At 42.1% G+C, this 17,666-nt stretch overlaps 1 protein-coding gene across 1 annotated transcript in view; it reads left to right on the top strand.

Annotated features, from left to right (window-relative positions):
• The window catches only part of LOC132829204 (semaphorin-4E-like), a 78,235-nt gene that overhangs the window by 34,330 nt on the left and 26,239 nt on the right, over nucleotides 1-17,666 (top strand). The window contains exons 4-7 of the mRNA XM_060846573.1: nucleotides 2,184-2,282; nucleotides 3,726-3,825; nucleotides 6,292-6,402; nucleotides 17,247-17,395. Coding sequence (XP_060702556.1) covers nucleotides 2,184-2,282; nucleotides 3,726-3,825; nucleotides 6,292-6,402; nucleotides 17,247-17,395 — 459 coding nt within the window. The remainder of the gene's footprint in view (nucleotides 1-2,183; nucleotides 2,283-3,725; nucleotides 3,826-6,291; nucleotides 6,403-17,246; nucleotides 17,396-17,666) is intronic.

The raw sequence follows: 17,666 nt of genomic DNA, 5'->3' as shown, positions 1-17,666 counted from the left end.
ACTCCACTTTCAAGAAACTATGAACCTGCACTCCAAGGTCTCTTTGTTCAGCAACACTCCCTCGGACTTACCATTAAGTGTGTATTAAGTCTTGCAACAGTATATTGTTATAGAATTGAAGGCAGATAATAAGCAGTTAAGAGAAAGGGATGTTTAGAGTTGTGAATAGTTATTGTTTAATGTTCAGTTTTAGAGTAAAAAAAATTGATATTAACTTTTTCAGTAGTGGAATTTGGGAATTCTGTCATTTATTTTAACAGATTACGAGGCGAGGTGAGCTTTTCTGGGTGTTTGGTTTAATTAACAGAAGGGTTCACCGCCATGTCATAACAATATAACAAGTGCCTAAGCTATAGCTCCTTGATCAGAGGAGTAGACCAATCTGTAAATCATACCTGTCCTTATGCTTATATAATATTTTATTTCAATTTTAAAATACATTTATGTTCTGTCATTGACTGAGGGAATAGTAATCACAAAATGAGTAAACCATATTGATATTGCATCTTACTTTGTAGCCCAACTGCAGCAGTAAAAGTCCCTTACAGTTTTCTATCCTTCTGAATTTCATATCACCCATAATTGGATCTGAATTCAGAGTCATAGAGTCCTACAGCATGGAGACAGGCCCTTTGGCCCAAACTGGTCAATGCTGACCAAAATGGCCATCCATTCTATTTCCCTGCACATATCTTTCTAAACCTTTCCTATTTTTTTTCCAAATGCTTTTTAAATGTTGTTCATCTACCCGCCTCAACCATGTCCACTGGCAGCTTATTTCATAAGCATAACTCCCTCTGTGTGTTTAAAAAAAGTTGCTCTTCAGGTTCCCATTTATTCTTTCCCCTCTAACTTTAAACTGATGCCCTCTAATCCTTGATTCCCAACTCTGGGAAAAAGGCTGAGTGCATTCACCCTATCTGTACTTCTCATGATCTTCTACACTTCTTTAAAATCCCTGCTCAGTCGCCTACGCTCTAAAGAAAACACTCATAGCTTGTCCAGACTCTACTCATAACTCACACTCTTCAGTCCTGGCAACAACCTTGTAAGTTTCTTCTGCACTCTTTCTAATTTCATAACATCCTTTCTATAACAAGATGACCAAAACTGAACACAATTCTCCAAGTGTGGCCTCACTAACATCCAGTACAACTGCAAATTCCCAACTTCTATATTCAGTGACCTGACTGATGAAGTCCAGTGTGCCAAAAGCCTTCTTCACTGCCCTACCTATGACTTCACTTTCAGAGAACTGTGCACCTGAACTCCAAGGTCTTTCTGTTCTACTACACTCTTTAAGGCCCTGCCATTCACCGTGAAGCTCCTACCTTGATTTGACTTTCCAAAAGGAGAAAGTGAGGACTGCAGATGCTGGAGATCAGAGCTGAAAATGTGTTGCTGGAAAGGCACAGCAGGTCAGGCAGCATCCAAGGAGCAGGAGAATCAACGTTTTGGGCATCAGCCCTTCTTCGGGACTTTCCAAAATGCAAGATCTCACACTTTCCTATATTAAACTCCATTTGCCACTTCTTGGCCTACTTTTCCAGCTGATCAAGGTCCTGCTACAATTTCTGATATCCTTCCTCACTGTCCAAGATGCCTCATATTTTCGTGTCATCTGCAAACTTACTAATCATGCCATGGATATTCTCATCCAAATCATTGATATAGATAACAAACAGCAAGGGGCCCAGCACCAACTCCTGAGGCACTCCACTAGTCACAGGCCTCCAGTCCGGCAAGCATTCTGCCAGTATTACCCTCTGCTTCCTACCATCAAGCCAATTGTGTATCCCATTTGCTAGGTCCCCCTGGATTCCATGCATCTTCCAGACAGCCTACCCTATGGTACCTTATCAAAGGCCTTACTGAAATCCAAATAGACTACATCTATCGCCCTACCCTTGTCAACATTCCTGATTACTTCACCAAAGAACTCTAACAAATTTGTGAGGCATGATCTCCCACACACAAAGTCATGCTGGCTATTCCTAAACAAACCCTGTCTTTCCAAATGTGTGTATATCTTGTCTCTCAGAATCTTCTCACGTAACTGGTCTATACTTACTTGGTCTATAGTTCCCAGCTTTGTCTGTTGACGTTAATCTGTGAGTCGTATTAGTTGGTAAAGGGCACCCATTGTCTTCAAGATTTTTAGCTAATTATTTTTTTCATTGTAGACTGATTGCCGCAACTACATACGCATTCTCCAGCGTTTAACTGAAACTAGAATGTACGTTTGTGGAACAAATGCATTTCAGCCGACATGTGATTATATGGTCAGTACACCTGTAGAGATTAGCATCACATTCACTGGATTAATATTTGAGTTTAGAATTTTGCACTGAAGTGAGATGAGTTCAGATCAATTCACATTGTGAATTTTTTTCAGCTTATTTCATACCATACAATTTAACTGAAGTAAAGTATTAACAAAGAATTGATATTGTAATTTATGTAAAATTGATATGTGAAATCTTACCTGTACAGATCTTACCAGTAGCTAATCTAGTTCTACTTTGTGATAAAAATGAACAATATGAGATATTATCTGCAGCTCATTGCCACAGATTTTGCTGTAGAAATACTAATTTTAATATTATATTTTTTCAACAATAAGCTGGTTACTGAGTATAAAGAAAGCTACATTACAGAACCTATTCAATTACGCTGAAACCTATAGAACATAAAAATGTATTGTGTAACCAAAGTAAAATTCAAAATGTACCTTACACATTGTTATACTGTACTGAATGAGGTGGTATTGCTGAAGTGATATGCAGAAACAGTTTCAATATGTGACATAGATTTTCCTGATTCCTATCTCTGGTTTGTGGTTCGCCAGATACCACAACACTACAATACATCAGACTGAGGTACTAGTGGAGGCAATGTAATTAATTAAGGCCACATTCTCTCTCTTTTTGAAGATTCCTTATACAATTGATTTTGTAATTTCTTTTAGTTAAAACTTCTCCTATTCTCCTTGCCTTCTGTATATTTTGCTCATTTGTTTTCCTTTTCCACCTTGCCCTCCATACTGATACTGAAGGATCTACTCCTGCAGATGTACAGTTTTCAGATAACTTATTTCAAGTGGCCGTTCTCACTTATATCCGAAGGCAGTAAACATGGTTCTACACACATTGACTATGAATGTATGATATCTAACATCTCTCATTGCTCGTGGACTATTCTGTCATCACAGTCGTCACAGTTAAGCCAGATTTTGTTCCCATCAAAGTTCACACATCCATTTTCAAACAAGAATCACATGATAGTGATCCAGACTGAAATGTTTGATTTTTTATTCACTGTCCCATTCCATTTCCTTATCCAGGAGATATGAAACTCAAGCTGGGCCAAATCTAGGTCTCAGGGCAGTTAAAATAGTGTGCTACTCCGCTGTGCATCTTGACTTCCTGGATTTATATCCTTGTGAATTTTGTGCTGGAGGAGGGAAAAAAGAGAATTTTGTACCAAAGTGACAAAAAAAAATTATATCTGTGAATAAAATTGTGTGTTCTTTGCAAAGGATTAAAGTGAGCATCTAAATTGGCTTCCGTACTCACTGTATAAGAATTCATTGAATGATTGGACTACCTGTCCTTTCTTTTGTTCCAAACTACATTGTTATAAGAAGTCCTGTTCACACATTGTCATTGCAATCTTACCTCCATAGAACTTGACATACACAAAATAACACATCTGTTATTTGATAGGTAATTAACAATGGCAAAATTGAACTGGAAAATAAGCCAGAAGAGAGTAAAGGACAGTGCCCATTTGATCCTACTCAGAGATATGCCTCTTTGATGGTTGGTACGTAATGTAAATGATCATCTTTGGAAATATTTTTGTTGATTTGTAGTTCTTGCACTGTAAGTAAGAGAGAATTTTCATTTATTCTTGACCTTGAAGGGGAGGCAGTGGCATCTTGTTAATGTCACCAGACTAGCAATTCAGACTAGTAATCCAAAAGTTCTAGGGTCAAAGGTTCAAATCCCATTGGGGTAGTTGGTGAAATTTGGAAGTGATTTTAAACAAAATTCTGAAATTGGAGATTGCAATGTTCCATGTAACTGCAGTTGATTGTGGTAAAAACATATTTGGTTCACTAATATCCTTTTGGGAAGGACATCAACCTTGTTGTTTTCAATCTGATCTGGCCTACATGTCATTCCAGACCCATAGCAATATGGTTGCCTCTTAAATACCCTCAGTAATTAGGGACAGATAATAAATGCTGGCCTGGCTCACATCACATGAATTAATTAAACTAAAATTAAGCTTGTGTCTAAGGAATTACTTCTGTAATTACTACCCTATGTTATGTAGATATACAGTCAGCACAATGCCAGAAACAACAGTTTAGATAAATGGCCTGTTAATATATTTTTGTTCATAGCCACAGAGGCAGAATGTTTACCAGGACACATGACACCTTTTGTTCTTTGGAAAGTGCCATGAGATCTTTTACGTGCACCTGAACAGGTGGAGGGCTTCAGCTGCCAAATTACAGCAGTACAGAACAGATAGTAGTGTAATTAAATGCGAGATTAAAGATGCAATCATGTCTAGATGGAACCTTAAACTAGAGCTGATGAATAGGTTAATGGATTATGTGTTACCAATGCTGAGATAAGAGTGCAACATTAAAAATGTTCATTTTGATCCATTTATTTGTGCATAGATGCACCAACACTGCAGTTGTAACAAGAAGTGATTGAAACAGTTTCAGTGGGTATTTGGGATGCAAAGCTGTAATTACTTCTTGTAATACATTCTGTACACTTTATTGTTCTGAAATTCGATGGGGCTGAATTTCAAATGCCAAAGTTTCTAAATTTAGTGAAAGTCCTTATTGCAAAACAGACTTGTTTTCTGGATCTGATCAAGAATAAACTATTGTTCCTGTTTACTAGATTCCCTACTATAATGGGATTGGTTCAGTTGGCAAGACAGTGGCTTTATGATGTAAAGTGTGCTAATATTGCAGGTTGGTTTCCCATCCCAGTGAGGTTATCTTGAAGGTTCTGCACTTCAATGTCTCCCCTCACCTGAAGCGCGGTGTCCTTTGGGTGAAACCATCACTAGTTGTCTCTAATGAGAGAGCAACCCTGTGGTCCTCTGGAACTATAGCAACTTTACATTATCTGTACATCATATCTGAAGCAACATTGTGTTGCTCCACTTGGTAGTGGCATTATCCACAAATGCAGAACCAACATGAGAAGCATCACTAATAATGGACAAAAACTTTATTGGAATTTAGACTCCAAAGCTGATAACATTTCTTTGCCCAGAAAATTGCTGACTCTGGAATTCTGAAGTGAAACTTGAGAATAGTAGAAATGCTGTGTAGTTCGAGGTTGAGCAGTATTTTGTACAATACATTAGGTCTAGAAGCAATAGAACAAAATGGAGCAGATAAGTGAGAGAGTTCTGCCTGGTGTGGTATTGCACCAAGAAAGCAATTTTTTTTTAGATCAGCCCTGATGTTGGCTTGTCGTCAGCTAATATAATTGCAACATATAAAAGGCATCTGGATCGGTGTATCAATAGGAAGGGTTTGGAGGGATATAGGCAGGGTGCTGGCAGGTGTGACTAGGTTGGGTTGGGATACCTGGTTGGCATGGATAAGTTGGACTGAAGGGTCTGTTTCTGTGCTGTACATCTCTATGACTCGATGGATAAGAAGAATGGGAAGGTGTAATTTCCTCAACATCCACCAGTTGTGTTGTGGACCTGTCCCACTCCTCTATACATACATATATCACACATGCATACACACACACACACACACACACACACACACACACACACACAGAGGCTCTCGTGCTCTCTGTCTCCCCAGCAGTCACGTAGACACCTTCTGTGCACCTACAGAGGACAGACAAGGCCTCTGGTTAAAGTCAAATCTGAATGACAGCATGTCAGATAGTACAGCATTCCCTGCACCGCAGTGGAGTCTCTGCCATGCAGTTGGAACACATGCACTTTTGACCCCTCTGAGAGTCCTACTACAGAGTCATACCTGACACCTATTTCAACATTAATCTCATGCTTCAAGAGAGATGAATAGAAAGAATGTGTGTCATTTAGATTAAAAGCTGGATAAAGATGTAATGAGATTCAAATATTCAATTAGCCAGCTGGAAACAGTAGAATGATTAGAAGTTGGAAATGTAACTCCCATTCTAATAAATTTGAATTTATTGACATTGCAAGGTGTGACAGCTGTAGTTTCTATTGTTATTTAGATTAACATAATTTCATGTATTTTAGATGGAGAATTCTACTCTGCAACAGCCAATAACTTCCTTGGCACTGAGTCTATTCTATTGCGTAGCCTGCAAAACAACCTGAGGTCTGAAAACTGGATTTCCTGGCTAAATGGTGAGCACAATTCTTGTGTGTGATGCTGAAAGTCCCCAGTGGGTTCTTTTCACCATTCTGAGTTTTATTTCATTGTTTGGGCAGGAAGCACAGTGGAGAAGGTGTAAACTTTTGGTTTGTTATGTCAACTACAACATTGAAAGGAAAAAGCTAGAGGAATTTTGTTCACTGATTATTTGTTTTTATTTTGCTGCAGATAGGCTGCTTAACAATGCAATAAAATGAAACCAACCAATTTTTATTTGGTGCTTTTGGGAATTAAAGCACTTCTTTAAACATTTTTGGTTATTAATAATGCTGTTACAAATAGGATTATCTTGAACTTACTCAAAAGCTGAAACATAGGAGTTTGTGAAAAGTCTCCCTGTATCATTAAAGTGAGAAGTTTTTATTGAGAAGTGTGAGAACCGAAGCTCACTGTTCAATAATTTCAGTCCGAGTCAAATTCTGAAGCAGTCTTTATTCATACGTTCTTGCAAGCCCGGGTGACCACAAAGTAGGCACACTTCTGAATAATATTATTGCACATTTATTCAGTTTTCTATGAGCCTCCCTGTACCTCCCTTTTTCCTCATATGTGACAGTTGTATTGCTCTGTGCATCTGCTAATCTAATTGGCTTACCACATCTGTCTGTGGCCTGTTGTTAGTGTTTACTGCAGCCCCCCCGCCGTGCCCCCTGCCCCTTGATAGCTGGGTCTTATTACTTTTGCTGATGCAACACTAGGTCTTATTTGGTTATCTTGTTCATGCTAACTCCCTATGTGCGTGACAATTGCAGCTGTCATGTCAATGCATCTGTTTCTACCAGTCAACCACCTCCCTTTTCAGTTAGTTATTTCTTGGTATACACCCTCATGATTCCGCCTTGCGATTTCTGCAGAAACAACAACATTTGCAAGCGCCTCTCACAATTTCCCCTTTTTAAAAATAATTATTGTTTTCTGCATTTCTCTCATATGTCACCCCCAAATTTGCAAGCATCATCCCTGAGACTTCGTCCATCATGGCCTAAAGGTCACTTATCCCCTCATTGTTCAAGAGGTAGAGTTCCTCTGCCTTTTAGGGTCATCTGTTTTGCCAAGGCTATCTCAATCACCCTTTGGGTTAGTCCCCGTACACAAGGTATGATACAACAACCAATTCTACCAGTACCCCTGCTACCACTATCAGGGAGGTGAGGACGGAGACTACCACTCCCTTCCATTTCCCAAACCATGATTCCAGACATCCCATGAGTGATGTGTCTACTCCTGAATTCTCAGCCAGTTCTTCCGCCAAGGTGGTCAATCCTCGCAAGGCACGAGGGATTGACCCGTCAGGTGCTGTATTATTTCAAATAAAAGTACAACAGCTCTCTCCTAACATCACGCATACACCCCCTTTTTCAGCTAAGATCACATCTAAGGCCATTCTGTTTTTCAGGCCAATCTACTGGTTGTATCAAGCTGTTCTGCTATGCCTTTGACTGCATCCCTAGTGTAATTGATGAATCTTTGTTGATTATAGAAAATATAGTTTATCCAGTCCACATTCTTGTTGATCGTTATCCACCAGAATAGAGCCGATTCAAAACCTGCGACAATCTGGTTACGAGCCTTGTACTCATCCGGTACCCCTCCAGGAACTCTTATAGGGTCTAGATAAATTCTATTATCAAAAGAAGTGTCTAATAATGATTTTTTGCTCCTCCCCCTTTTTATTGCTATCTTCTCCTTTTCAAATGCCAAGGTGAATGGGATTGCCAATTGTACAATTGCACAACCCTCTCCAATCTGGAGGTAGGGTGGGTCTCAATATTTTGCCTCCATAGTACCACCACAGGTCCGCTTGGGGAACCTTCAGTGCTGAGTAGTTCTCTCCCTTGTCCATTTCGGTGACATTATCAATTTCTATCATAATTTCAGCTCCCCCAAGTCTCTGGATGGATTTGTACCTTGTCTCTGTACACATGACATAGAACATAGAACATAGAACATAGAAGGATACAGCGCAGTACAGGCCCTTCGGCCCTCGATGTTGCGCCGACCGAATCCTACCTAACCTATACTAGCCCAATAACTTCCAAATGCCTATCCAATGCCCGCTTAAATGACCATAAAGAAGGAGAGTTCACCACTGATACGGGCAGGGCATTCCATGAACTCACAACCCGCTGTGTGAAGAATCTACCCCTAACCTCTGTCCTATACCTACCACCCCTTAATTTAAAGCTATGTCCCCTAGTAACACCTGACTCCATTAGCGGTAAAAGGTTCTTAGTATCTACCCTATCTAAACCCCTAATCATCTTATACACTTCTATCAGATCTCCCCTAAACCTTCTCTTCTCCAATGAGAACAGCCCCAAGTGCCTCAGCCTTTCCTCATAAGATTTTCCTACCATTCCAGGCAACATCCTGGTAAACCTCCTCTGCACTCGTTCTAAAGCTTCCACATCCTTCCTATAGTATGGCGACCAAAACTGCACACAATACTCCAGATGAGGCCGCACCAGAGTCTTATACAACTGCAACATGACCTCAGGACTCCGGAACTCAATTCCTCTGCCAATAAAGCCCAGTACACCATATGCCTTCCTCACAGCACTATTTACCTGGGTGGCAACTTTCAGAGATCTGTGTACATGGACACCAAGATCCCTCTGCTCATCCACACTACCAAGTAGCCTACCATTAGCCCAGTAATCCATCATCTTGTTATTCCTACCAAAGTGAACGACTTCGCACTTAGCTACATTGAATTCCATTTGCCACATTTCCGCCCAGCTCTGCAACTTATCTATATCCCGCTGTAACCTACCACTTCCTTCCTCACTATCCACAACTCCACCGACTTTTGTGTCATCCGCAAACTTGCTTACCCAGCTTTCAAGTCCTTCCTCTAGATCATTTATAAAGATAACAAAAAGCAATGGTCCCAAAACAGATCCTTGTGGTACACCGCTAGTAACTGCGCTCCAAGATGAACATAATCCATCAACTACTACCCTCTGTCTCCTTCCAGCCAGCCAATTCCTAATCCAAACCTCTAATGTATCCTCAATGCCATACCTCCGAAGTTTTAGCATTAGCCTACCATGGGGAACCTTATCGAACGCCTTACTAAAATCCATATACACAACATCTACTGCTTTACCCTCATCCACTTCCTTGGTCACCTTCTCAAAGAACTCAATAAGGTTTGTGAGGCACGACCTGCCCTTCACAAAACCATGCTGGCTATCCCTGATCACGTTATTCCTACCCAGATGTTCATAAATCTTATCCCTTACCATTCTCTCTAAGACTTTGCCCACCACTGAAGTCAGACTCACTGGCCTATAGTTGCTAGGGCTATCCCTACTCCCTTTCTTGAACAATGGGACCACATTCGCTATCCTCCAGTCCTCTGGTACTATTCCTGTTGACAACGACGACATAAAAATCCAGGCCAATGGCTCTGCTATCTCCTCCCTAGCTTCCCATAGGATCCTGGGGTAAATGCCATCAGGCCCAGGAGACTTATCTATATTCATTCTTTCCAATATTCCCAAAACCTCTTCCCTGCATATTTCCAGGGCATCCATTCTAATTATTTGTGATTCCATATTCACATCAGCAACAGTGTCCTGTTCCTGAGTGAATACTGAGGAAAAGTACTGATTTAATGTCTCTCCAATCTCCTCCGCCTCCACACACAACTTCCCACTACTATCCTTGACTGGACCGATACCTACCCTAGTCATCCTTTTATTCTTGACATATCTATAGAAAGCCTTTGGGTTTTCCCTAATCCTACCAGCTAAAGACTTTTCATGTCCCCTTCTCGCTTCTCTTAGCTCCCTCTTTAGCTCCTTCCTGGCTACCTTATAACACTCAATCGCCCCTACTGAACCTTCACGCCTCATCTTTACATATGCCGCCTTCTTCCCTTTCACAAGGGACTCCAATTCCTTACTAAACCACGGCTGCCTCACAAGGCCCTTTACACCATGCCTGACTGGTACATACCTATTGAGGACACGCAGTAGCTGCTCCTTGAACACTCCCCACATCTCATTAGTGTTCTTCCCTTGAAGCCTGTTTTTCCAATCCACACATCCTAAGTCATGCCTCACTGCATCATAATTTCCCTGCCCCCAGCTATAGCTCTTGCCCTGCGGCACACGATTATCCCTCTCCATCACTAAAGTAAAAGTCACCGAGTTGTGGTCACTGTCCCCGAAGTGCTCACCTACCTCCAAGTCTAACACCTGGCCTGGTTCATTACCTAGAACCAAATCCAATATAGCCTCCCCTCTTGTTGGCCTGTCGACATATTGTGTCAGGAAACCCTCCTGCACACATTGGACAAACACCGACCCATCTAATGAACTCGAGCTATAGCTCTCCCAGTCAATATCTGGGAAGTTAAAGTCCCCCATAACAACCACCCTGCTACCTTCACTCTTTTCCTGAATCATCCTCGCAATATTATCCTCTACTTCTCTAGGACTATTAGGAGGCCTGTAGAAAACACCTAACAGGGTGACCTCACCTTTCCTATTTCTAACCTCAGCCCAAACTACCTCAGATGGCAAGTCCTCTTCCATCGTCCATTCCACTGCTGTGATACTGTCTTTGACAAGTAATGCCACGCCACCCCCTTTTTTACCCCCATGTCTGATCCTACTAAAACATTTGAACCCTGGAACGTGCAACAGCCATTCTTGTCCCTGTTCTACCCACGTCTCTGTAATGGCCACAACATCGAAGTCCCAGGTACCAACCCACGCTGCAAGTTCACCTACCTTATTCCTTATACTTCTGGCATTGAAGTATACACACTTCAATCCACCTTTCTGGTTACAGGCACCCTCCTTAGAGATCGCTGCATTATTCCTAACCTCCCTACACTCAAGGTCCTGTACCCTAAAGCTACAGTCCTGGTTCCCATGCCCCCGCGAGTTAGTTTAAACCCTCCCAAAGAGCACTAGCAAACCTCCCCCCAAGGATACTGGTGCCCCTCAGGTTCAAGTGTAGACCATCCTTTTTATAGAGGTCCCACCTTCCCCAGAAAGGACCCCAGTTATCCAGAAACCGGAATCCCTCCCTCCTGCACCATCCCTGTAGCCACGCATTTAACTGCTCTCTCTCCCTGTTCCTCGACTCTCTATCACGTGGCACGGGTAACAAACCAGAGACTACAACTCTGTTTGTTCTAACTCTGAGCTTCCAACCTAGCTCCCTGAAAGCCTGCCTTACATCCTCACCCTTCTTCCTACCTATATCGTTGGTGCCAACGTGGACCACGATCTGGGGCTGCTCCCCCTCCCCCTTAAGGACCCGGAAAACACGATCAGCGACATCACGTACCCTTGCACCTGGGAGGCAACATACCAAACGTGAGTCCCTGTCGCCCCCACAAAACCGTCTGTCTGTACCCCTCACTATCGAGTCCCCAAGAACAATTGCTCTACCTTTCTCCACCCTACCCTTCTGAGCAACGGGGCCAGGCTCCGTGCCAGAGGCCTGAACCTCGTTGCTTACCCCTGGTAAGTCATCCCCCCACAAGTATCCAAAACGGTATACTTGTTCTTGAGGGGAATGACCGCAGGGGGTCCCTGCACTGTCTTCCTCCTCCCACTCCCCCTCACTGTCACCCATCTATCTTGAACTTTCGGAGTAACTACTTGCCTATAGCTCCGATCTATGACCTCCTCTGCCTCCCGAATGATCCGCAGTTCATCCAACTCCAGCTCCAGTTCCCTAACACGGGTTTGGAGGAGCTGGAGATGGGTGCACTTCTTGCAAGTGTACTCAGCAGGGACGCTAATGGCTTCCCTCACCTCATACGTGTGATTTCTGACTGCGGCTGAAAACGTAGGGGAGCTTTTAAGTCTTTCTTCTCCAAGGGAGGGAACATTAAAGATAGGGAAGTAAAATTCCTATCATTCTATGCAGTCTTATCCTGATACAGGGCCATCATACATTTCATGCCCTTCCTGTCTTGCTTCCACTCAAGCGGAAAAGGGGACGACCTGGGCCACTGGTCTACCAGAGGCACATGCATAGCAGTTGCTCTTATTCAGACTTTTTACAGTATACTTTACCTATTCAAACCAGGCATTACCACCTTAGGGTCTTCGGGAGGGGTGAAATCTTGTATTTTATTTTCTAGTTGTTCTGCCCATTTCCCCTTTCCTACGCTAATTTGGAAACAACAGCCCGAGAAATCCTTCCCGTTTGTTTTCATTTCTATCCCAAATGTTTCATTTAATTGTGCCTGACAGGTGCCCCCCCCCCCCAGAATCACTTCGTGCCATGTGGTTTTCTTTATCGTTAAGTATATTGGGTTACACTTTTTATCAGGACAATCGAGAGCTGGTCGGAGCTGGTGGACTGTGACAAGACCAGTATACCAAGTACCATCCCCAAGGATTTAAGATGTATCTCTGAGCTGCTGTACTGTCTCTGATTATCTACATCCCCACAATTTACTAAGCTGCATGCATCGCCATCTATTACTTGCAGAATGTCAGACTCAGGGACGTTAATAACAAGTATGAAGACTATGTTTGACAAAATCCCAATACTAGGAGAGCTAATCTCATAACCCTAAGCATCCCCAGCATTCTACAATAGTATTGAAGTACCGAGAAACTTTACATGCAATCTATAAAAAAAATCCAGCGCTCGCGTCGCCATGGTATAATCAGTCACTTAAAGTCTTTTTAGCCTGAGTTTCAGTGGTTCTTGCATTGATTTGGCTGTCCAGACTTCTTTCTCAACCGGGGATTCCACTGGTCCCTTAATGTAATGAGTCCAGCCTTTCTCTGCCGTTCTTATCACCATTTCGGTAGTCAAAAGAACCTGGTACAGTCCTCCCAATCCGGTTGCAATTTAGTTTCTGTCTATGACTTAATTAGGATCCAATCTCCCAGCTGGATGGGATGAATGGTGAATTCATTGTTCCCAGATACAGGATAGTGGAGTGTATAGATTCGGATCAGCGAACTCACTTTACTTCCAAGGTACCCCAGGGAACGATGAAGGAGTTAGGAATCTCCTGGGAGTTCCACACCCCTTGGCACCCACTCTCATCAGGAAAGGTTGAGAGAATGAACCAGACACTCAAGAGGCAGTTATCTAAATTAATAATAGAAACCCTGTTTCCTGAGGAAAGGCAAAGAGGAGGACAAGCCCAGTATATACTTCTTTAAGAACAAATCTCTAGTTTCTGCGATTGGCACTTCCCCTTTTGTTCCCAGGTAGGGCAGGCCAAACAATATCTCATAAGAGGACAGCCCCAAATCTTTCCTTGGGGCCGTCTGTACTTGCAAGAGGGTTATAGGTAAACACTCAGTCCAAGGGAGTCTGGTTTCTATTATTAATTTAGATAACTGCCTCTTGAGTGTCTGATTCATTCTCTCAACCTTTCCTGATGTGGGTGGGTGCCAAGGGGTGTGGAACTCTCAGGCGATTCCTAACCCCTTCATTGTTCCTTAGAGTACCTTGGAAGTAAAGGTACGAATCTATAAACTCCGCTATCCCGTATCTGGGAACTATGTGTTCAAGTATTATCTTGGACACCCAACTTGCAGTGGCAGTGGCCAGAGGATACGCCTACACCCATCCAGATAAATGATCAATGATTACCAACATGTATCTCAGTCTTCCCACTCTGGGTAATTTGGTATAATCTACCTGGATGCTCTGGAATGGTCATAGCCCAGGTTCTCTCCCTCCTGGGACTTGTTTCCTTAGCATCTTCTTGTTTACCTTCCTGCATGTTATACATCCCTCATATATCTGTTTGGCTATCTTATATATCCCTATGCATCCATATTTCCTTAAAACTAAATCACACATTGCTTACACTCCCCAGTGACTCCCCTGATGTAGGACAGCCATAATCTCTTGCATCATCATTTTATTCAACATCTCCCTCCCATCAGGTAACATCCAGCGTCCAACCACTGTCTTTGTGGCCCCTAAGTCTTTTAGCTCCTCCTCCTCCTTTGCAGTAAACAACGGTGTACCCTGAGGATCCGGAATTACAGGTATTAGGGAGTATATCGCTACTCCTTGTGGATTCAGGGCCGCTTCTTTAGCTACCTCATCGGACAGTATATTTTCTCTTACTTCCGGATCATTCCCCTTTTGATGTCCATTTATATGAACTATTGCCATTTCCCTTGGGAGTAACAGGGATTCTTGTACTCGTTCTATCAATTCCTCATGTGGTAGTTCTTTTCCTCGACTATTTATTAGTCCTCTTTCTTGCCAAATTTTTCCGAAGGTGTGCACCACTTCAAATGCATATTTGGAGTCTGTATACACTGTTCCTTCCTTGTCTTGTAAGGCTCTGAGAGTTCTTGCTAAGGCATAGAGTTCACAAGTTTGGGCTGTCTCCTGGCCTCGATAACGCTTCCTTCTATCCAGTCTACTACGGCATATCCATTATGCCTTTTACCCTCAATCGTCCAGGAGGACCCATCGATAAACAACCAAGCTTCCGCATGCAGTGGGATGTCCCTTAACTCCATCCACGCTTTCGTCTGATATTCAATAATATCAAGGCAGTCGTGTGCTGGATTACCAGGGGCCTCCCCCTCTCCCCACCACAGGAATGTGGCCGGATTTAAGCAACTATCTGTGACTAACACGAGGTCATTCTGCTCAATTAAGATTGCCTCATATTTCAAGATCCTAAAGTCTGTGAGCCATCGTCCTGCTTTCTGATTTGATATGGTCCGTACCTGGTGTGGAGTGCTGACTATTAGGGCTCCTCCAAAGGTAAGTTTCTGACTTTCTTCTACAAATAAGGCTGTTGCTGCCACTGCCTGCACACACTCTGGCCACCCCTTGAGACTGGATCTAGTAATTTAGACAAGTAGGCAACAGGTTGTTTCATTCCCCCCCACCACTGGGTTAGGACCCCTAGAGCCACTCTCCTACCCATTGTGGCAAACAAGTGGAAGGGCTTGTCTAGGGAGGATAATGTAAGGACAGGGGCATAGATTAGGCTCTTCTTTAGTTCTTCGATCAATTTCCTCTCTTCATCTGTCCAATTCAATAATTCAGGTACTTCCTTCAATAGTTTCAGATATAATTTCTTTGTTTTCTGTGCTTATGAGTCTATCCATAATCTACAGTACCCTGTTAACCCCAAGAATTTCCGCAACTCCCTTTTGGTTTTGGGCAGTGGCATTTCCACAATTCCCTTTATTCTTTCTGGGATTATTTTTCATTTTCCTTTACTGATTAGATGTCCCAAATGCTGAACTTCCTTTTCTACATACTGTAATTTCTTCTTGGAGACCCTCAATCCTTGATGTCCCAGAAAGTTTAGTAATTTGTTTGTGGCCTTTATTGCTTTGTCTCTCCTCTTGCCTGTTACCAGAAGATCATCCACATATTGTAACAGAGTAGTCCCTTCGGAACTACTGAATTCCTCCAAGATTTGTTCCAACACCTGACCAAAGAGATTCGGGGATTCAGTGAATCTATGTGGGAGTACTGTCCATCTGTACTGTTGTTTTCGTCCTGTCTTTGGATCCTCCCACTCAAAGGCAAACATATTCCTACTTCCTTCCGCCAGTAGACATGCCCAGAAGGCATCTTTTAGATCCATTAAACTGAACCATTTATGGTCATGGGGAATCTTACTCAATAGTGTGTGGGGGTTAGGGAAATAGGGTGGCGGATTTGTCCTATTTGGTTCAACGCCCTCACGTCTTGTACCAGACGGTAAATGCCGTCCGATTTCTTTACTGGAAGAATAGGGGTATTGTAAGGGGACATGCAGGGCTCCAATAATCCATCCTATATCTACCCCTCAATTACCAGCTGCAATCCCCTGCATCCCTCTGTTGAAATTGGATACTGACTTTCGCATACTACGTCTCCCTTTCTCTTTAAACTGATCTCCAAAGGAGGTATTTGTAATCCTCCGCGATTCCCTTCCTGAGCCCATACCATGGGTTCTATTTCTCTCTCCTCTTCCTCGGTCAGGTTGGCCATTTGTGTCACTAATCTCTAGTCCCATACTCCAATTTCCAGTCCCAAGAGCATGACTAAATCCCTCCCCAATAAAGTACCTCCCGGACGATTGACGTTAAAAGGCACAATGGATCAATCCAAGCAAGATTTGAACTAAGTGTCTTACTGCTTGATTACTTGAGTTTCAATTGTTAACAGTTTAAATAATTGCTCGAGAGTACATGCTAAGTTGATCAAATAACCAACTGGTAGTCTCCCAGATATTCAAATTTATTCACTAGCTAGTACATGAGTGACTCAATGATGGTTCTCCTGAACCTTTATTTGCATTTCTTGTGTGTAGGTGCCTGGTTTCTATTTAATCACCTCTGGTAATGCACTGAGATTGGAAACTGGGCAGACTGGGGAGATCAAATCTACATTTTACACTGTCTAATTTGTTCAACTTGGGGAACTCATGTCTAAGACCGTAAATTATATTTGTAGCAACAAATTACATGAATTTTACGAATTAAGTACTTATTTTGGATTGAACCAGATACTATACTTTGTAAAAAAAATTTATCAAATATAGAACTGGGTTTATATTTGCTAACACTATAACATTACTGCCACATTTGCATCTTTTGAAGTGTTATGTTTCAGAACACACTTTCTTGTTGTCTACACAAGATCATCAACTTGTTATGCAGTTTGCAGATTTCCTAAGCACCAAGTATTGAAAAAACTCAGATCTGGCAGCATGTGTGGAAAACATTAATGTTTTAAGTCCAAAATGCCCTCTTCTAAACTCTAAATTTCCCTTTGTGGAGCTGATCATTTTTCTTTGATAAATTGATCGCTGGATTGTTGGATTAATGTATTTTTTTAAAAAACACAGATCCTAATTTTATTCACTTGGATGTGGTGCAAGAGAGTGAAAGTGCTGATGGAGATGATGATAAAATCTACCTTTTCTTCAGTGAAACTGCTGTTGAGTTTGAATTTTACAATAAACTTGTGGTTTCAAGAATTGCTCGAGTATGTAAGGTAGGTGCTGACATAAAGTAGTCTATAAAATTCTACAGTGGCAGAATTTAATTGTTATGATTTAATATGCTCAGCAATATGATTGTATTGCCTTGCGCTGCATTGAACACCTGGACACTTGTGTAAATCAAGCCCCGACTGATGGGACAGAACTGACCTCAGTCCACTAAATAAGTTAAGTTGAATATTTACAGCTCAGTTTCAATTCAGTATGAATGCACAGCATTCATGCTTGTCCCTAATTGAACATCATGGCTACTAAACCAAACCA

This window comes from Hemiscyllium ocellatum, chromosome 28 (genome assembly GCF_020745735.1).
Source record: "Hemiscyllium ocellatum isolate sHemOce1 chromosome 28, sHemOce1.pat.X.cur, whole genome shotgun sequence".
NCBI classification, from domain to species: Eukaryota; Metazoa; Chordata; class Chondrichthyes; order Orectolobiformes; family Hemiscylliidae; genus Hemiscyllium; species Hemiscyllium ocellatum.
Note: the sequence above shows the minus strand (reverse complement) of the source record. Positions and strands in the feature narration are given on the sequence as shown.